The 21,737-nt window shown below is 46.2% G+C and overlaps 1 protein-coding gene across 3 annotated transcripts in view; it reads right to left on the bottom strand.

Moving 5' to 3' along the window:
• The window catches only part of ACTR3B (actin related protein 3B), a 73,874-nt gene extending 58,544 nt beyond the window's left edge, over window positions 1-15,330 (bottom strand). For 2 of the 3 annotated variants that reach the window (XM_040260529.1, XM_040260530.1), the window contains exon 1: window positions 15,201-15,326. In XM_040260529.1, coding sequence (XP_040116463.1) covers window positions 15,201-15,244 — 44 coding nt within the window. In that variant the 5' untranslated portion in view covers window positions 15,245-15,326. Of the gene's footprint in view, window positions 1-15,200 lie in introns of all 3 variants that reach the window. The other variant, XM_040260531.1, reaches the window with a different exon arrangement.
• Window positions 15,331-21,737: the final 6,407 nt, after the last annotated feature.

Raw genomic sequence — 21,737 nt, 5'->3', positions numbered from 1 at the left:
GTTGCTCAGTCACGTCTGACTCTCCGTGACCCCATACCCTGTAGCCCACCAGGCTCTCTGCCCATGGGATTTCCCAGGCAGGAATACTGGAGCCGGTAGCCACTGCCTTCTCCACGGATCATCCTGACTCAGGGATTGAACCGGCATCTCCTGCACTGCAGGTGGATTCTTTACCACTGAGCCACCAGGGAAGCCCAATATCAATCCCTACCTCAACGCTAAATATGACTGACCATTTCTAGAAAATATCTCCTAATCCAAAAAGTAAAAGGATCTCATAGTCAATAATTTCATTCAACTGCCGAATTATTTGACATAGAATCACCAACTGTATTTCTTCCATGAACTGCCCGTAGATAAGTTTTCTACTGGACTTTTGGTATCATCAATTTGTGTAAACTTTTACACACTGAGGGCTCCCTGGTGGCTCAGATGGTAAACTGTCTGCCTGCAATGTGGAAGACTTGGGTTCAATCCCTGGGTGGGAAGATCCCCTGGAGAAAGGGAATGGCAACCCACTCTAGTATTCTTGCCTGGAGAATCCCATGGACAGAGGAGCCTGGTGGGTTACAGGCCAAGCGGTCACAAAGAGTCGGACACGACTGAGCGACTTCACTTTACACACTGAGGCTATAATGTTTGCTCACATATATTACTAATTTTTCTGAATTTGTGGTTTACCTGCAATTATACATTTTCTGAAAGATAATCATTTAAACAATTTAGATGATCAAATCTAACAATTATTTTCCTGAACAATTTCCTTTGCAGTTTCTACTTTGAAAGTCTCTCCCTACACTCATCTCCCTTCCAGTTCTATGAACATCTGATATACCCATACATGAAGAGATAGAGCAGTCAGATTTTCCCAAGCATGTGTACATGAAGAATTAAGATTGACAACTTTCACATTAAAAGGCTTTGTTTAATGTTTATCTGAAAATTATCTTCCCAAAGGAAGCAGCCAAGCATCAATCTCAAAACACATAAACCCTGCTAACAGACAGCAGTCTTCCCAAACACAGCGCCACCTTCGAGCATCCCGGACCCGAAGCCTCTTCTCATTTGGAAACCTGAACAGACCGAAGATACAGAAACAGAACCAAGGGCTGCATAAGGCAGGACCAAGAGTGACAACTCCACCTGCTAACCCAGTATGTTCTTGCACTTCAAACTTCCAAACACGCTCACAAGGTGCCTTGAGAAGTCTCGCTCCCACTCGACACCCACCCACCCATTTCGCCTTCCATTCTATTCTCGTGTAGCCTCCAATGTCCCTGTCTGCAAACACAACACATCCTTATTCGCCCCGAACATTTTAAAAGGTCCTTGTGCAAAGCTTCTTCCTCTCCCCGTGTTAAAGGCCCCTCTCCGCACAGCAGTAACTGCCTGCAGTGAGGAGGGCTGATCTGTCTAGTGTCAACTCGACACACTTACATACATTCCTCCTACAGCCCTGTGTTAGGAGCAGAAGGTGAGTGTCAGCTCAACCAATTTATGTTTGAAAGCAGAAATGTCACATCTTAAAACAGTGTTTTTAAAACTGTATCCAGGACAGAGGTTCTTTTGTGTGAGACCCCTTATGAGGTCCAGTCTCAAACTCCTAATTCAACCAGAATAGCCCTACCCACTCCTAAGATGTTCTGTTTAAAAAAAAAGTGACTACGTTGCCTCAGAGCATGACTTTGATAAAACTAAAATTGCTCCCAGATATTAACGATAGTGTTCTAGATAATACTCACTCCACACACTGTATACTGCAAAAATTAACGTATAATCGTCATCAAGTTCTTCAAACATTCCTTGGGTTGTCGTATAGAAAATGGTAGTTTCTGTTTACAGGACACAGTTAAATATGTAAGTTCAAATCGATTATTTTATCTAAATCCAATAGTCTTTGTTTTTCTTTTTCTCTATTTGGTCTGTAAATTTTACATTACCCAATATATACGCCCACTTCTTCTACGTGCTAAGCCGCTTCAGTCGTGTCCGACTCTTTGTGACCCCAGGGACTGTACCCGCCAGGCTCCTCCATCCATGGGACTCTCCAGGCAGGAACACTGCAGTGGGTTGCTGTGCCCTCCTCCAGGGGATCTTCCCCACCCAGGGATGGAACCCACATCTCTCACGTCTCCCGCGTCGGCAGGCGGGTTCTTTACCACAAGCACCACCTTTGCTCCATATCTGGTAAATGTAATGTCATGACCTGTGGCCTCTTTATGGGTTTGGGGCATTATCAAGTGAATTCTGACTTCCAGGGAAAAATGGTAGACTAAACACGTGATCTAATTTCACTCTGTCCCGAAGCCCCACTAAAAGCAAAACAAAATGATTCTTTCTAAGACGAAGAAACCACAACAACAGGGAGAAAAGAAGAGGCGGCAACTGCAGGAATCGGGCCCTGGACAGCTGAGGATCAGCCCTAACTGCCCTGGGGACGTCCGAAAACTGGCCCCACACCCTGGGGACCCTGAAGAAAGGCCCCACGACAGGCGACTGCATAGGGCCCTGTGAATCCAGGACTGAAGGGCCCAAAACACGGGCCAAGATGAGCGTGCCCCCCACCCCGCACCAGCTGGGGGCTGCTCTTCCCCGACCCCCGAGTCCCCACAAGCTGACTCTGGGCATACAAAGCGAGACTCGGCGCATGAAGCAAGACGAGTCCGGGAACCGCTCTGAGAATTACCCGACTGAACACAGAAAACCCTGACAGCTGAGACGTGCTCCCTGCCCCCAACCCGGCTCTCAGAACACAGACCCGGCCCTCCAGGCAGCGGGTCAGCGGTGCACTCTCTGGGGAAACCGACCAGCTCAAGAGGAAAGACCCGAAGACCATTAAGACAGAAGCTATTCCAACAACAATCCACCTGTGGTGGTGGGGGTGGCGGCTTAGTAGCCAAGTTGTGTCCAACTCTTGCGACCCCATGGACTGCAGCCCACCAGGCTCCTCTGACCTTGGGATTCTCCAGGCAAGAAGGCTGGAGTGGGCTGCCATTTCCTTCTCCAGGGGATCTTCTCAACCCAGGGATCGAACTCGAGTCTCCTGAATTGGAAAGGCAGACGCTTTACTGAGCTATGAGGGAAGCCACCTGTATCACCCGCCAAACCTACAGACCTGATCTATGCCATAAGGCAGGGATTCCCCGGTGGTGCAGTGGATAAGAACCTGCCCACGACGCGGGGGACACGGGTTCGATACCTGGTCCAGGAAGATCCCACAAGCTGTGAGCAACTAAAACCTGTGTGCTGTGACTACCAAGCACACGCACTCAGTGCTGAGAGCCGGTGCTCTGCAACAAGAGACGCCACTGCCACAAGAAGCCCTCACACCGCAACCAGAGAGCAGCCCCCAGAGCAGCACAACCAAAATTAAATACACAAACTTTTAATTAATAAAAAAAATAAGGCAGCAGTAACTTTCACAGAACAAGAAGAAATAAACAAGAAACACACTAAAGACGGAAACACCTAAGACATCATTCTCAGTTAAAGACGAGTAAGTGGACCCTGATGCTGTGGAAAAGCGAAGGCGGGAGGAGAAGGGGACGGCAGAGGATGAGATGGCTGGATGGCATCACAGACTCTATGGACTTAGGTTGGAGCAAGATCCGGGAGTTGTGACGGACAGGGAGGCCTGGCGTGCTGCAGTCCATGGGGTCGCAAAGAGTCGGACACAACTGAGCAATTGAACTGAGGTGGACAAAAATAAGCAGAAGGCCTCAATAACATCTTTAATAAGATAGCTCATACAGATACACTCAGAACTCAGAACACACCAACAGGGAGTATACCTCTTCTGAAGTACATAGAGAACAGTCACAAAACTGCCCATATCTTAGGCTCAGTGAAGTCTAAAGAACAGAATATAAACAGCACTCTGACCATAATGTAATTAAACTAGAATCAAAAACAAAATTTGAAAAGGCCCTTTTACTTGAAAATTTTCAAACGTACTAGTATAGAAATACTGAGTTAAGAGGGAAATTCAAAAGAAAAACACAGAAATTTCTTGAAAATGGTAACGATAAACTATACCCAAATCCCAGTAAGGGATACATACAGTTAAAGACATCAGAGCTGGGGACTCTCCTGGCAGTCCAGTGTTAATGGTTTGCCTTCTAATGCAGGGGGTGTGGGTTCCATGCCTGGTCAGGAAGCTAAGATCCTACAAACCTCCCAGCCAAAACACCAAAACAAGAAACAGACACAATACTGTAACAAATTCAACACTTTAAAAAATGGTTCACATCCAAAATAAATCTTAAAAGACTTAACAGCCCAATCTTCACAGCATCAAATGCCTGTTCAATACACAGGGAAAGTTAAAGTGAATTTAATATCCAACTCAAAAAAAAGAAAAGGAAAGCAGAGGAGATGAAAGTAGAAATAAATGAATCAGAAAAACAGAAAAATAATAGAATCTGTGAACCCGAAAGCTTATCCTTTAAAAAAAAGATCCACAACACAGCCATATATTAGCTAAGCCCTGAAGAAAAAAGGATGAAGGCAAGACAGATAAATTTTAGTGACAAGGGGAAAACATAACCATAAAAACAAAGATTTTTGAAAATCATGGCTACTCTATACATAAATTTGAAAATTTTAGATAAAACAGAATTGTTTTTAGACAAATACAACATAACCAAAATTGATTCAACTCGAGATGGGTCATCTAACCAGCCTCAGAAGAACTACAAAGAGGAGCAGTGAAATTCTACCAAGAGCTTAAAACTCAGATAACCCCAAAACTACTTACACCACCCCAGGGCACAGAAAAAGAAAGAAAACTTCTTCCTTTGTTTCAGGAAAACAGTGTAACACTGATCCCACACTCTGACAAAGAACTCACCAGAAAACTAAACTATAATGCATGCTAAGTTCCAAAGGGAAACCTAAATAAAGTATTAACAGAATCTATCTACACATCAAAAAATAAGGCATCATGGTCAAGGAGGGATTATTACGAAACGCAGAAGTGCTTCAACATCAGGAAATCCACTATGTGAACTAAGAAAGAAAACCACACGTCCCGTTTATGATAAAGACATCGTGTAACATGCAACACGCATTCATGCTTTAACATTCCAAAACACAGCAGTTGAGAGACACTTCCTAACATATTTGGATAGCTTTCTTAACATGTATTTGTACAGGTGTACATATACACACAAAAAGCAGCCCAAAAGCCTGCATCTTACTTATTGTACAAACACCAGAAACTATTCCACTAAAATAAGAACAAAAGGATAATGTGCAGTAACTCCACTCCTTGGACTCTTTTGTTGACCATGATGGCTACTCCATTTCTTCTGAGGGATTCCTGCCTGCAGTAGTAGATGTAATGGTCATCTGAGTTAAATTCACCCATTCCAGTCCATTTTAGTTCGCTGATTCCTAGAATGTCGACGTTCACCCTTGCCATCTCTTGTTTGACCACTTCAAATTTGCCTTGATTCATGGACCTGACATTCCAGGTTCCTATGCAATACTGCTCTTTACAGTGTCGGATCTTGCTTCTATCACCAGTCACATCCACAACTGGGTATTGTTTTTGCTTTGGCTCCATCCTTTCATTCTTTCTGGAGTTATTTCTCCACTGATCTCCAGTAGCATATTGGGCACCTAATGACCTGGGGAGTTCCTCTTTTGGTATCCTATCATTTTGCCTTTTCCTACTGTTCATGGGGTTCTCAAGGCAAGAATACTGAAGTGGCTTGCCATTCCCTTCTCCAGTGGACCACATTCTGTCAGGCCTCTCCACCCGCCCGTCTTGGGTGGCCCCGCAGGCATGGCTTGGTTTCATTAAGTTAGACAAGGCTGTGGTCTCTGTTCGCCTCCAAGGCAAACCATTCAATATCACAGTTATCCAAGTCTATGCCCCAACCAGTAACGCTGAAGAAACTGAAGTTGAACGGTTTTATGAAGACCTACAAGATCTTTTAGAACTAACACCCAAAAAAGATGTCCATTTCATTATAGGGGACTGGAATGCAAAAGTAGGAAGTCAAGAAACACCTGGAGTAACAGGCAAATTTGGCCTTGGAATGCGGAATGAAGCAGGGCAAAGACGAATAGAGTTTTGCCAAGAAAATGCACTGGTCATAGCAAACACCCTCTTCCAACAACACAAGACAAGACTCTACAAATGGACATCACCAGATGGTCAACACCAAAATCAGATGGATTATATTCTTTGCAGCCAAAGATGGAGAAGCTCTATACAGTCAACAAAAACAAGACCGGGAGCTGACTGTGGCTCAGATTATGAACTCCTTATTGCCAAATTCAGACTTAAACTGAAGAAAGTAGGGAAAACCACTAGACCTTTCAGGTATGACCTAAATCAAATCCCTTATGATTATACAGTGGAAGTGAGAAATAGATTTAAAGGTCTAGATCTGATAGATAGAGTGCCTGATGAACTATGGAATGAGGTTCGTGACACTGTATAGGAGACAGGGATCAAGACCATCCCCATGGAAAAGAAATGCAAAAAAGCAAAATGGCTGTCTGAGGAGGGCTTACAAATAGCTGTGAAAAGAAGAGAAGTGAAAAGCAAAGGAGAAAAGGAAAGATATAAGCATCCGAATGCAGAGTTCCAAAGAATAGCAAGAAGAGATAAGAAAGCCTTCTACAGCGATCAATGCAAAGAAATAGAGGAAAACAACAGAATGGGAAAGACTAGAGATCTCTTCAAGAAAATCAGAGATACCAAGGGAACATTTCATGCAAAGATGGGCTCGATAAAGGACAGAAATGGTATGGACGTAACAGAAGCAGAAGATATTAAGAAGAGGTGGCAAGAATACACAGAAGAACTATAGAAAAAAGATCTTCACGATCCAAATAATCATGATGATGTGATCACTAATCTAGAGCCAGACATCTTGGAATGTGAAGTCAAGTGGGCCTTAGAAAGCATCACTACGAACAAAGCTAGTGGAGGTGATGGAATTCCAATTGAGCTGTTTCAAATCCTGAAAGATGATGCTGTGAAAGTGCTGCACTCAATATGCCAGCAAGTTTGGAAAACTCAGCAGTGGCCACAGGACTGGAAAAGGTCCGTTTTCATTCCAATCCCAAAGAAAGGCAATGCCAAAGAATGCTCAAACTACCGCACAATTGCACTCATCTCACATGCTAGTAAAGTAATGCTCAAAATTCTCCAAGCCAGGCTTCAGCAATACGTGAACCGTGAACTCCCTGATGTTCAAGCTGGTTTTAGAAAAGGCAGAGGAACCAGAGATCAAATTGCCAACATCCGTTGGATCATGGAAAAAGCAAGAGAGTTCCAGAAACACATCTATTTCTGTTTTATTGACTATGCCAAAGCCTTTGACTGTGTGGATCACAATAAACTGTGGAAAATTCTGAAAGAGATGGGAATACCAGACCACCTAACCTGCCTCTTGAGAAATCTGTATGCAGGTCAGGAAGCAACAGTTAGAACTGGACATGGAACAACAGACTGGTTCCAAATAGGAAAAGGAGTACGTCAAGGCTGTATATTGTCACCCTGCTTATTTAACTTCTATGCAGAGTACATCATGAGAAATGCTGGACTGGAAGAAACACAAGCTGGAATCAAGATTGCCAGGAGAAATATCAATAACCTCAGATATGCAAATGAACCACCCTTATGGCAGAAAGTGAAGAGGAGCTAAAAAGCCTCTTGATGAATGTGGAAGAGGAGAGTGAAAAAGTTGGCTTAAAGCTCAACATTCAGAAAACGAAGATCATGGCATCTGGTCCCATCACTTCATGGGAAATAAATGGGGAAACAGTGGAAACAGTGTCAGACTTTATTTTTGGGGGCTCCAAAATCACTACAGATGGTGACTGCAGCCATGAAATTAAAAGATGCTTACTCCTTGGAAGAAAAGTTATGACCAACCTAGACAGCATATTCAAAAGCAGAGACATTACTTTGCTGACTAAGGTCTGTCTAGTCAAGGCTATGGTTTTTCCTGTGGTCATGTATGGATGTGAGAGTTGGACTGTGAAGAAGGCTGAGCACTGAAGAATTGATGCGTTTGAACTGTGGTGTTGGAGAAGACTCTTGAGGGTCCCTTGGAATGCAAGGAGATCCAACCAGTCCATTCTGAAGGAGATCAACCCTGGGATTTCTTTGGAAGGAATGATGCTAAAGCTGAAACTCCAGTACTTTGGCCACCTCATGCGAAGAGTTGACTCATTGGAAAAGACTCTGATGCTGGGAGGGATTGGGGGCAGGAGGAGAAGGGGACGACCCAGGATGAGATGGCTGGATGGCATCACTGACTCGATGGACGTGAGTCTGAGTGAACTCCAGGAGATGGTGATGGACAGGGAGGCCTGGCGTGCTGCGATTCATGGGGTCGCAAAGAGTCAGACACGACTGAGCGACTGAACTGAACTGAACTGAACTCCACTCCTAGTTAACACTATTGGAGGCAACGACCACTGCAGCGTGTCAGAGTGAGCAGAGCTCCTAAAAATGGAAAGGAAAAACAATCGCTCTTTGCCCGTGACAAAATTCTCTATCTGGAAAACCCTCAAGATGAAGGGGAAAAATTAACTCAAACAATAAAAATCATTTAGTAATTTAGTAAAGAAGCAGATAAAATAAATGCCTTTAATATAGTGATGCAAAACAGAAAACAGAATGGAAGAGAAAATGTCATTTACAATAACCAAAAAGAAAATCACATAACTGGGTGACTAACAGGAAAGCTACCTGAGGTAAACACAATATTCCTACAAGGCACAAAACAGACTCGCACTGACGGAAAGAATACACCATATTCTCTGATGGGAAGACAGTGTCAGAAATAAAATAGCCCTCACTAACATATGAGTGTAACGCAATCCAAGTCAAAATACCATCAGCAGTTTCCCCCGGAACGAAAAGAAGAAACTGCATGTAAAGTCCATTTGGAGAAATAATAAGGAAGACTAGACTGGAAAACACTTTTTACAAAATGAGGTGGAGAAACTTCCCTGGTGCTCCAGTGCTTAAGGCTGTGTGCTCCCACATCTGGGGGCCTGGGTTTGATTCCTGTTCAGCGACCAGCCCACATGCTCCAACTGACCCCAGCTGAAGCCACAAAGACCCAGCACGGCCAAATAAATAATTTTTTTTTATATGAGGTGGATACATGTATATGTACAGTTGAGTCCTTTCGCTGTTCACCTGAAACTATAGCAACACTGTTAACTGGCTATACCTCAACACAAAATAAAAAGTTCAAAAAAAAAAAAAAAGACTAAAAAGTCCAAACGATATTATCTGACAATAATAATTTTTTACAGTGAACACAGTGATTTATTTTTCTGGATGACTCACTATCAAATAAAGGAAGAGTCATTTATACTCTTAAAAATGAGGTGGCTGGGACACCAACCTCATCAGATATGAAGTCATAAAGCCTCAGGAGTTAAACTCAGTGATGCTGCCGTATAAGCAGACAGATTCAGGCACCCAAAACGAACCCAGAAAAAAACAACCACATAGACAAATGCAGTACGCAATGAAAGCAGTATCTTCAAGTAGTGTTTTGTTATGCTTTTTGTTTTTCATAAATGAGGCTGAGAGAAACGGGGCAGCCAAAAGGAAAGAAGACAGAATTGGCTCCGACGAGGTCCATTCCTCATACCCCAACCCAAGATAAATTTCAAGTGGAACAGAGATTTATATAAAATCTGGGAATGGGGAGGGGGAACACTCATCTTAACTATGATTCAAAATCCAGCAACAATAAGGGAAAGATAAATAAACCTACTGCTTTAAAAAAAAAATCTTTGTATGGCAAAAGACAAATGATACATAGGGAAAATGTATTTGCAACTTGTATCACAAAGGGCTGATGCCTCTGTATGCAGGAAAAAGGCCTCAGACTGCTCTCCCTACCAAGGTGAAGGTGAAGGTTTGCTTGTAAGTTTGGCTTCTAAAAAGCCTCTTGATGAAAGTGAAAGAGGAGAGTGAAAAAGTTGGCTTAAAGCTCAACATTCAGAAAACAAAGATCATGGCATCTGGTTCCATCACTTCATGGGAAATAGATGGGGCAACAGTGGAAACAGTGTCAGACTATTTTGGGGGGCTCCAAAATCACTGCAGATGGTGACTGCAGCCATGAAATTAAAAGACGCTTACTCCTTGGAAGAAAAGTTATGAGCAACCTAGATAGCATATTCAAAAGCAGAGACATTACTTTGCCAACAAAGGTCCGTCTAGTCAAGGCTATGGTTTTTCCAGCGGTCATGTATGGATGTGAGAGTTGGACTGTGAAGAAGGCTGAGCGCCGAAAAATTGATGCGTTTGAACTGTGGTGTTGGAGAAGACTCTTGAGGGTCCCTTGGACTGCAAGGAGATCCAATCAGTCCATCCTAAAGGAGACCAGTCAGGACTGGGTGTTCACTGGAAGGACTGATGCTAAAGCTGAAACTCCAATACTTTGGCCAACTCATGGGAAGAGTTGACTCATTGGAAAAGACTCTGATGCTGGGAGGGACTGGGGGCAGGAGGAGAAGGGGATGACAGAGGATGAGATGGCTGGATGGCATCACCGACTTGATGGACATGAGTTTGAGTGAACTCAGGGAGTTGGTGATGGACAGGGAGGCCTGGTGTGCTCCAATTCATGGGGCTGCAGAGTCGGACACGACTGAGCGACTGAACTGAACTTGGCCTCGGGCTGGCATCTGGGAACTTAAGATTTCAGAAGAGTTCCCACCATGCCCCAAATACAGTGGATGCTGAACACCTGCTTTCCTCTGGGGCTGGAATTTTGGTTTGTGCCAGGCGGAAGGTGCCACAACCAGCCCCCCAAGAGAAACTCTGGGCACTGAGCGTCTAAGGAGCTTCCCCAGTGAACAGGGTCTCACACACGTCACACTGGCTGTCAGAGACTCCACTGAGCAAGGACTCGGGATGCCCACGGCTGGCTCCCTCAGACTCTGCCCCACGCGCCTTTCTCCTTGGCTGTTTTTGCGCTTACCTTTTCACTGTCATCCTGGGATTGTTCTCAGCGAATCTCTGGACCTGGCAGTGGCCTGTGAGACCCTCAACACACCCTAATCCACAAAGAGCTTCCAAAACTAAAGCAGCAAAAGGCCGAAGGCCTGCAGAAAAAGGGGCTAGAGAAATGAAGACAAGAAACGGAAATGCAGGTGCCACTTCATCACGCGAAAGGACGCTCATCTTCCCACATAATAAGAAATTCAAATTAAAACGATATCATTTCCCACCTTCCAGATTGGTTAAAAAAATAAAAAAAAAAAAACTTCTTTAACTCGGCAATTACAGAGATGAGTCTGTAAGAAGATGTAAGCACTGTCGCATGTCGCTGGGGAAGACACACACTCCAGGGTGGGATCTGACACGATCCGGCAGAAGTACCTTATGACTCAGAAGTCCCACTTCTAGAAACCTGTCTCAGAGATGCTCCAGGAAAAAAAAGTGAAAAAAGACAAATGCACAGCACTGACTCCACTGCAGTCTTTTGATAAAAACAAAATGCTCAAAAATTGATGGGGCCATGTCTCAAGATGACCAGAAACAGCCTGAATGGGGCTTCTACTCCTGGACAGCTGAAGCACGGAAACAAGGGATGGCAGTGAGAAGTCATGAACCATCGAATGTAGTAAGAACCACATTAGGAACTCTGAAAATCATAACCCATAGAGATGATAAGTAAAAGGGAGTTACTGGAAAGGGCACCCTTTTTTGTAAAATGTTAACTAAAAAATGTAGATAATACGCGAGTTTAAAACACACACAGTTTTGTAACCATCGCTGTAATCATCAGCTAGAACAAGAATACCACCAATGGACACTAAAACTAATGGGTTTTAAGGCAGAACTAGGTATTTACACAATCTTGTAACCTCTCTCCACAAAAGACGTGAATTACAAAGGGGAAAACGTGATCACAGAGTGAGAAATCTAGTGGACGGCACTGTATCCAATGATCCAAGTGAACTTCATCAACTTCCTTAAGCCCCCTGATAAGAGGAGTTAAGTTCTAGGGAGATGGCGGACTGCACAGAGATGATATGAGCAACACTGTACTGTTATGTACTTGAAAGTTGCCAAGACAAGTGGATCTCAGATTACAAGAAAAGGGTATTTACAATGACAGGATGGAGGTGTTAGTAATGCAATATGACAATCTTTCCGCACTATACAAACACACCAAATCAACACGTTGTAACCTTAAACTTATGCAATGTAATATGTCAATTACTTCTCAGTAAAGCTGGCTGTGGGGAGGGGGCGGGGAGCTTCTGATTTGATGCACTAAGCAGCTCTGGCATAAGTTCTCTGGCACCCCTAACAAATGCACACCCTGCGTCTACTGTAAGAAAACACCAGACAAGTGTAAACTGAGCAGCATTACCCATAACGACTGGCTGCCAAAAATACCAACGTCCTGAAAGACTAGAAAAAGGCTAAGGAGCTGGCCCAGGGAAACGAGACTAAAAAGACATGGTGACAAGCAAACATGGTGTACGGTGCTGGATGAGGGCGGTGCTGGATGAGGGCGGAGAGCTGAGCGTCCAGAGACACAGAGACCATTCATGGCATCCACACTGCAGAGCAGGTAACACTCCGGCATAAACATTACGTTTTCTGGTTCTGATCACTGGTCTGTGATTGTATGTTCTCATAAAGGATATACTGAAGTACCCTGGTGTAAACAGCAGGATGGCTGCAACTCACAAACAGTTCAGAAAGATAATAACGTATAAAGTATACAGAGAACAATAAAGCAAATGTTAGTAGTTAGAATGCTGAATGGAGACTATATAGCATTTTTATGGTACTCTTCTTGCAGCTTTTCAGATTTGAAATTTCTCAAAATAAGTTTAAAGAATACAAAAATCTTCAGAACTACAAGTTCAGTTAAGAAAAGTGAGGCTATTCTCTGAACACTCAGCAGCCCAGTAACTCACTTAAGTGGACGAAGCTTCGTCTGTGGAGCAGGCAGAGCCGCGGTCCATGTCATCCCAGCCCCTAGAGCACGCGTGCTCACCAAGCTGGTCTCACGGTTTACTAGATGAGGCCAGGCTCCCAGGATGAAATTTATTTGCTATTTTTAAAAAGCACCATTTAGTATACTGTCTACTCAATCATAAATGCCCACTATCAGTGTGAATCTTTCTTTTAGAATTTAGTACTAGAAAAAGCTCTTTCACCTGCGAAACAGGTATTTCTCTTCTTCCCTGATGACAGGAATTACATAACTGACGATGAGTCTCTCATAATCTTGTCGTACAGGAAGGCCAAGCTTGAGACCAAACCAGCTGCACTACAGGCCTGCAGTTTAAGGTGATTTTCCAGGCCTGTTCTCTTCTTCGGTCGTAGTTATATTTATCTGCATTTTATCCCTTTTTATCCTATTTTGAGTTAACGGTCAATCCAAAATCACTTGGCTCTGCAGGAAATACAAGCAGCAGAAATATGCTTAAATAAACTTGGGCTCTTGCAGGCTCCTCCTCCTGGCCACACACTGGACACTGGAAATTCCTGACTGGCCATCACCGTTCCCACAAAAGACTATGTCCATGTGAAAACCACTGGCAGGATCCCTGGCCACTATTTCTAGTCCTGACACAACGCCTACAGAGCCTGAAGACGATAACATAACTTGGGGCCAGAAGACAAAGATATCCTGAAGTTATACCGCCACGTGAGATACCACCTACCTCAGACGGTCATAACTGAGCACCACACTTTTGATATTTAGAGCAAGAATGATGAGTAAGGCTCCCAGCTTACTAATATTAAAGGTATGACAAACCCTGTGGGCACATTTTATTGCTTCTACCAAGAAATACTTTGTATTTCAACAGTTTTATAAGACCAAAACCACAAAAACCTCACGTGCAAATGTGGGGAGGAAAGATTCTTTGACCAGCTGCCTTCTCTCCTGACACAACCAGACCTCAGGTGGGTGTGGGGTGAACACTAGATGGTGGGAGAAGGAGACGCATAAGGAAGCCAGTTCCTGGGGGTGAGGCGGGGGGGTGTTCCTATCAACACTGCTTTTGCCTCGGGTTCTGGGTAGCAAAACAACTACTGAAATAAAGAGCCCCAAACTTCTGGTACAATGTGTATCTCTGAAAGGAAAATTAATACATGCAAAGAGGCAGTTTTTTCCAGCTTGTAACCACTCCTTTTTCTGCAGCAAAAGGAAAGAACAATCCGTAGGAGATGGACTGTAGCAAATTAAGGAAGACACCCCCACAAGGTTGTCAAGGAAACTAAACCAAGTGCGTTTCTCTACAGAGAAGAATCAAGGCTACGGTGGACGTGCCATGGAATATTCTGTGGCAAAAAATGACTAAAATCCCCTCTTGAAAAATCTTTTTAAGAGGCTAAACTTACTTCTAGGCTATTTTATTAAGCACTTCACCTACAGTGCAAGCAGGCAAGCTTGACTTTCTAAACCAAAACCTAAATGGATTCAGCGAGCACCTTCCTAAAAATGAGCCGAGCCTGGGCCCCTGGAAAGGACCGGGAGATTTCCGAAGGGTCTCTTTGGCATATCTCAACATCAAAAGAAGCAATCACGGCCCACAAGTAACGGGCTGGGGGCTGGGGGAAGACATAGAAACTATATTACCACCAACAGCCTTTCCCACATTTTAGATTTTTGTTTTTCAAAATGGAGCCTTTTTTAACATTTTTAAGTGCAAAGGCAACTCTAGGCAAACTAAAGCAAGACCTTAGCCTGACTGAACCATTCAATACTGGAAGAGGACAGAGTGGGCTGCAAAACACACACGCACACATTTTTTTTTTAAGATGTCAACTTGGGAGACGGTTGTAAAAACCTCCCACAAGTAAGTGATAAAGAAGCCCTATCAGGGAGGTGAAATGGCATGCGCTTGGGGAGCCAGAACGAGGGCCACTTTTGAAGAGAAGGCAGGGGCGCCGTGAGGCAGGCGGAAGGCGAGGGAACGGCAGCAGGGTGCGCAGCCCGCACCCCTGGGAGCCGGACGGGTCCCGGGGAGCCCCGGCCGAGCGCGGGAGGAGGCGGGGAGGCCACATCTCCCCTCGGCTCCCTCCCCAGCAAGGTGAGTGAGTCAGGGGGGCCCTGGACAGGTGAGGGCCGCGACCCGGGCCCAGGGCACCCCAGGTGAGACCAGGGGGGCCGGACCGCGGGGCAGGCAGGGGCAGGCGCGCCGGGGCCGGAGCGGGCGCCCGCGGCTCTTACCCGGTGCCGCAGTCCACCACGCAGGGAGGCAGGGAGCCCGCCATGCTCGGCCCACGCGGCCGGCCCGGGAAGCTCCCCCGATCGCCGGCCCGCTCGCCGCCACGCGCCGCCGCCGGGCTCCCGGGAGCCTCCGCAGCACCGCCGCCGGGAGCCCGGATGCTCGCCGCCGGCCCACGTGACGCCCCGCCCACCCCCGCCTGACCAATCACTACGAAGACACGCCCTGACCCCGCCCCCGGCCGCTCGCCATCTTTAGTGCTGGCAGCGGGGCCTCGTTGCCCGTACGTCCCACCTTGCTGCGGGAGAGACCGTGAGCTCTTCTGACTTACCGTGGACTTGACCCCGAATCCTGACTCCTCATCCTTTTAAGTCTCTGCTGAGATGTCACCTTCTCAGGGAAGCTGTCCCTGCTCATCTGCTAGGTGCCCCCTCCCCCCCGCACCTTACTCACTATCTCAACAATCTATTGCTTTGCTTCACAACATTTGGAGCAAATTTATACCGTGTATATATATTTATTTGTACTCCTATAGCAGGCTATAGGCTCCGCTAGATACGGCTCCTGAATGTCTGCCCACTGATGGCAAGGATGCGCAGCACAGTATTTGGTGCATTCATGCTGCTGCTGCTGCTAAGTCGCGTCAGTCGTGTCCGACTCTGTGCGACCCCATAGACGGTCGGACAAGACTGAGCCACTTCACTTTCATTCAGGTCAAATAAGGCCCACATCTAGGAAATTTTTGAGGAACCTAGAAAGAAAAGTAGAAGGTGGGAAGAAAAGAAAGGTGAGGAGTGTGGAGGAAAGCCTGTATAGGGCCCCGAAATAAGCAAGTGAAGCTGCTCAGTCGTGTCCGACTCTTTGCAACCCCGTGGACTGTAGCCCACAAGCCTCCTGCATCCATGGGATTCTCCAGGCAAGAATACTGGAGTGGGTTGCCATTTCCTTCTGTAGGGGATCTTCCTGACCCAGGGATCGGAACCCAGTTCTCACACATTTCAGGCAAACGCTTTAACCTCTGAGCCACCAGGGAAGCACAGGACTCTGAGGCTGGGGGCAAAGGCTCACTTGCCTCCTTTGTCTTTTGCCGAAGCCCTGGCCAACCCCGCTGTTCCGTGGCCCTCATCAGAATTCTGGGGATAAACTCTAGGTTGCAGACAGTCAGCACTGCCACCTCTTTCATTCCCTTAGCACATATTTATCAAGTGCCTACTATGGGACAGGCCTTGCATTAGACGGGGCATGAAACAGTAAGCGGGACATTCATAGTCTTTGCCCCTAAGACTTTTTTTTTTTTAATATTTATTTATTTATTTACTTGGCTGCACCAGGTCTTCATTGTAGCACGCAGGATCTTTAGCTGCACAGAGTTTTAGACCCTGGGACCAGGGAAGTCCCTCTGCCCACAAGACTTTAGAGTCTTGTGAGAGATAGCGGAAGTCTGAGTACCACAGCTAGAGAGTAACCCTTGCCCTCCACTAGAGAAAAGCCCTCACAGCAAAGAAAGCACGGCGTGGCCAAAAATAAATAATTTTTTTTTTAAAGCCAAACAGGGCACCTACACCTGTCTTAGGAGTCAGTGAAGCCTTCTCAGAGCAACGGTGCCTAAGCTGAAACCCAGAGGGTGGATAGAGAAACACTCGATGGTGGAGAGGGTGGGGCGGGAGAGGGTTTCTGGGACAAGGAGGCCAGAGGACCTCAAGACTCATAGACGACCCTGTCACCTTCACCGGGGAAGAAGCCTTAGTGGGATTTGGAACTGGCTAGTAATAAAGGCGGTCCCTTTTCAGGGAGTGTCCCTTTTGCAAAGGACTTCTGGAAATGGCGACCAAGACCAGCAGCTCGTAGCAAGCAAAAGACTTCCTGACTTCAAATGTGTCCTCTCGACCCCACTAACCCTTGACTTTTGAGTGAAGGTGTTTTCGCATGTGGGGAACAGAGATCTCTCTCTTAAGGGGGCAGAGGAGCAACTTTTATTATTCTATATAAAGAAAATCCAGAAATTCCAGGGTAATTCAACCGTTGGATGACATCACTGTGAAAGTACTAGAAACTCGATGGCCTAAAACAACAGATATTTATTGTCTCACGATAGGACAGAAGGTCAAAATCGAGATGTCAGCAGGACCAGTCCTCGCCGAAGCCTCGAGGAGGAGCCCTGGTGTTCCCATAAATCCCTGGTGCTCTCGGCTTATGCATCACTCCAGTCTCTGCCTCTGTCTCAACGCCACGCTCTCCCTCTGCTTCTGCCCCATCACGTGGCGTTCTCTTCCTTTTTAATATTTATTCATGTGGCTGCGCCAGGCTTCCCAGGTGGCTCAGTGGTAAAGAATCCACCCCCCAATCCAGAAGATGCGGGAGATGCGGGTTCGGTTCCTGGGTCAGGAAAATCCCCCAGAGGAGGCAATGGCAACCCCCTCCACTATTCTTGCCTGGGTAATTCCGAGGAGGCTTGTGGGCTCTAGTCCGTAGGGTGGCGGGGAGTCAGAGGTGACAGCGCGCATGCGTTTGGCTGCACAGAGGCTTAGTCCCTGCGTGCGAGATCTAGCTCCCTGATGAGGAATCGAACCAGGGCCCCCGGCACTGGGAGCGTAGAATCTTAACCAGTGCACCACCAGGAAAGTCCCTGGTGTTCTCTTCTTATAAGGACCAGTCACATTGGATTAAGACCTGCCCTAATGACCTCATCTTACCTTGATCTCATCTGCAAAGGCCTTGTTTTCAAATAAGATCCCTTTTACAGGTACTGGGGTAACTACTCCAGCATGTCTTTGAGGGAGACAGTTTAGCTCGTAATAACACCAGCTTATACCAAAAGCAGTCACTGGTGAGGGGGATTGATGCATTTGATTGGCTTAGACAATTAAAACCACACCCTGGGCTGGTGAGGAGCCTCATCATGTCTTCAGAAGCATCTGGTACCCATACCTGAGACGAATGGGGTTTGACAAGCATAAGGGGAATGACTTTCCAGGTGGCGCTAGTGGTAAAGAACCCACCTGCTAATGCAAGAGACAAAAGAGATGCAGATTCGATCTGTGGGTCGGGAAGATCCCCTGGAAGGGGGCATGGCAACCGACTTCATTATTCTTGCCTGAAGCATCCCGTGAACAGAGGAGCCTGGTGGGCTACAGTCTACAGTAGTGAAAGTGTTAGTCACTCAGTCACGTCCGACTCTTTGCGACCCCACGGACTATAGCCCACCAGGCTCCTCTGTCCATGGGATTCTCCAGGCAAGAGTACTGGAGTGGGTTGCAGTTTCCTTCTCCAGGTCTACAGTAGAGTAGTCCACAAAGGGTCGGACGCAACTGAAGCAACTCTTAGCCCGCACGTGGGGAATGACAACGGTTTCCGCCTCACTCGTAATTCTCCTGATAAAACCACATATGGCTGCTCATTCCGTGTCTTTTCACTCCTCTAGCCTCTTCCTTGCTGATCCAGCTGGAGCTCTGCCCCATCTCTGAAGCTCTCCCTCGGCTTCCAGAAAGAATCGTCGCACTCTCCTTTGGACTGAGAGCCTCCTACATCCATCCACGTGTTCGCTTATCTGATGGCATCACAACGGTTGTGCTTCCATCGACCCTGGTACACCAGTCTGAGAGTAGAAGTATGTCTCCGATCATTTTATGTCTTTGGGTTATCAGGCACTCCTGACATTTTGTGGCCACTCAGTGAAAGGTTCTTAAATAAATGGAAGTCATCAGCAGTTGTTAAGCGTCTCAATTACACATAACATTTGTTTTTACTTGCTTTCTTGTCATCATCAAAAGCAAATAAAAGCGAATCTTCCATGTGATTTCTGTGTTAGTGTTTTCACTGTTTTTTTCTATATATCAAAGCATATTCTCTGTTATTCTTCTGAGGTCATAAACTCCTGTGGATCAGAGACAGAAAGCATCCCTTTTGACAAAGGCCGAAACACCCACAGAGAAACAAACCTCCCATTCTATAAGAGGCACTTCAAGTACAATCTCTGTTAATTGCAGGTTTGCTAAGGTTTGCTCCTTCCAATATACTTTGCAAAATTCTACTCTCTCCTTATAGTGAGAGGACTTTTTAGTTGACTTTCCATGGCAGAAAGAGGCTTCTCTTTACTATGTTTCTACCCAACAATGACCTCCTACTCCTCCATCCCCCAACTCCTAAAGGGCCAGAAACGTGGGAACAGGAAGTCTTCCTGTATAGAATTCAGCATCTCTCCCATGGCAGACGACAAGACTGTCTCGTAACTACTCTCCTGAGGTCTGGATAAGCCAGCATCACTCTCCAATGAATCTTTAATAAACATGTTTGATGCTGGTTACAATGCATTTTTATGCATACGAAGACAACTTAAAATAATTAGGACTAACAGAGCTTGTCAATCTAATGGAATTTAGTCAGGGCACACTCAGACAATGTGATCTTCATTTCCTGCATTTAACTAGTCTTGCTGGGCCAAGAAGGAAAAAGAACACAAAAACGAAAGGCTATCCTGAAAAGCTGCCCAGCCAGTGGCTCTGTGAATCTTAAGTTGCAAAGCTGTGGGCAGAAGCGATCAGTGTGTTCTCTGTTGCCATGAGGATGCAAATAGAGAAAGGAGTGCCCCAAAAGTAGGGCCCACTCCTTTGAAAGTAGCTGGCACCCTCCTTTAAGAGGAAGGGCCTGTCATTGCACTCAATGGACCTCCCAGAGGGCTTGGCAACAGTGGGAGAAAATGGTCCAAGCTGGAGCTGATTGGCGGGAGTGCGCTGAGTTGATAACCGACCTAAAACCACAAGACTGGGAAGGAAATCACCAGGAGCTTCCCTGGAGGCTCCAATGGTAAAGAATCTGCCTGCGATGCAGGAGACTCTGGTTTGATCCCTGGGTTGGGAAGAGCCCCTGGAGAAGGGCATGGCAACCTACTGCTGTGTTTTTGCCTGGAGAATCCCATGGACAGAGGAGCCTGGTGGGTTATAGCCCATGAGGTCGCAAAGATTCGGACACAACTGAGCGACTAACACTGACTCTATTCAGATCACTTCTGCCGCTTCTGCCTGCACCCATGGCAGTGACTTCGACCGGAAGACTGGTCCTCCACCGCCTCCTCTCTTGCACTGTCCATTCAGTCTCTTCACACCCCTGATACCTACCCCTCTGCTTTTCTCCTGTATCACTCTTGCTAAACTACTCCGTAGCTACCCACTGGCCAACCTATCTCCATGCTTTCCCCAGCCAAGACATCTCTGAGGTGAGTTGTGCTGCTAGGAGAAGCAACCTGGTGAAACCCAGGACCTCTGTCCCTCACGTCTGTCTCCTTTCCCCACAATCTTCCGCGACTCCCTCTTATTGGAGACGCTGATCCCAGCCCTCAGGTGGCATTCGAGGTCCTCCATGATCTGCTCCCAAGTCACCTGCTTTGTTTTTTTCAGCTTGGCTGCACGGTCTTAGCTGTGGCACTGGGGATCTCTGTGACGTCAGGCAGGATCTTTGAGTTGTAGCATTCGAACTCTTAGCTGCAGCATGTGGGATCTAGTTTCCTGACCAGGAATTGAACCCAGGCCGCTGTCACTGGGAGTCTTAGCCAATGGGCCAGCAGAGAAGTCCCCCAAGTCACCTTTCTAGTCTCATCTCACGAGACATCCTTGACACATCTGGGCGCAACGGACGACAGACCAAACCCTCTCTATCGTCTGGTCTTCACGCAGGCTCTGCAGTCTAGAACATTCTTCTTTGCCTACCCCATGCTCTCCACCCTTGCTGATTCTGTTCAGAGCTCACTCATCCTTCCAATTTCAGCGCAAATCCACTTTATCTTCTCATTCAGGACAGGTGCATCTTCGTGCCTCTCATCAGAATCAAGCACCTATTCTGTCAGCCTCTACAGCTGAGGTCTGGAGAGATGCACTCTAATGAGGTCTTCTGTTCTGCCAAACAGTATTATGGTTTTATCTGGAACTATTTCCCAGCTACTTCTTAGGGAGAAGACTGGATGACTGCAATAGCTCACAAAAGCATTTTCAGTCATAATCCCAAGAGGGAGGTATTATGAAAACCTCTCTTAATCAAATAAGGAAACCAAGGCTTGTACTTTTCAATTAAGATATGTGCTTAGTCACTCAGTCCTGTCCAACTCTTTGCGACCCCATTGAGTGTAGCCCACTAGGCTCCTCTGTTCATGGGGATTCTCCAGGCAAGAATACTGGAGTGGGTTGCCATGCCCTCCTCCAGGGAATCTTCCCGACCCAGGGATCAAATCCAGGTCTCCTGCATTGCAGGCAGATTCTTTACCAACTGAGCCACCAGAGAAGCCAGTAAAAGTTTAATTTTGTTCTGGGCACTTTCTTTAGGCCCTCTCGAGAAAATAGGGAGATGCTAAAGTGTTCAAAGCCAGCATCTGGTAAGCGGAGGTTCAGTGTATGTTAGAGCCAGAAGGAATCTCAACATTCAGTCCTTCAGAACAACTCTGTTCTTTGAGAATTTCAAATCCATTTTGAAATTTTTTGAGCTCTTCACCTTGAAGGTCTTCTATTTCCAGTAACAAATGCCCAAGGACTCCCATTAGGCAATCACTATAT

Source organism: Oryx dammah, unplaced genomic scaffold (genome assembly GCF_014754425.2).
Source record: "Oryx dammah isolate SB20612 unplaced genomic scaffold, SCBI_Odam_1.1 HiC_scaffold_18, whole genome shotgun sequence".
In the NCBI taxonomy this organism is placed as follows: Eukaryota; Metazoa; Chordata; class Mammalia; order Artiodactyla; family Bovidae; genus Oryx; species Oryx dammah.
The sequence above is the reverse complement of the archived record's forward strand: the minus strand, read 5'-3'. Positions and strand labels throughout refer to the sequence as shown.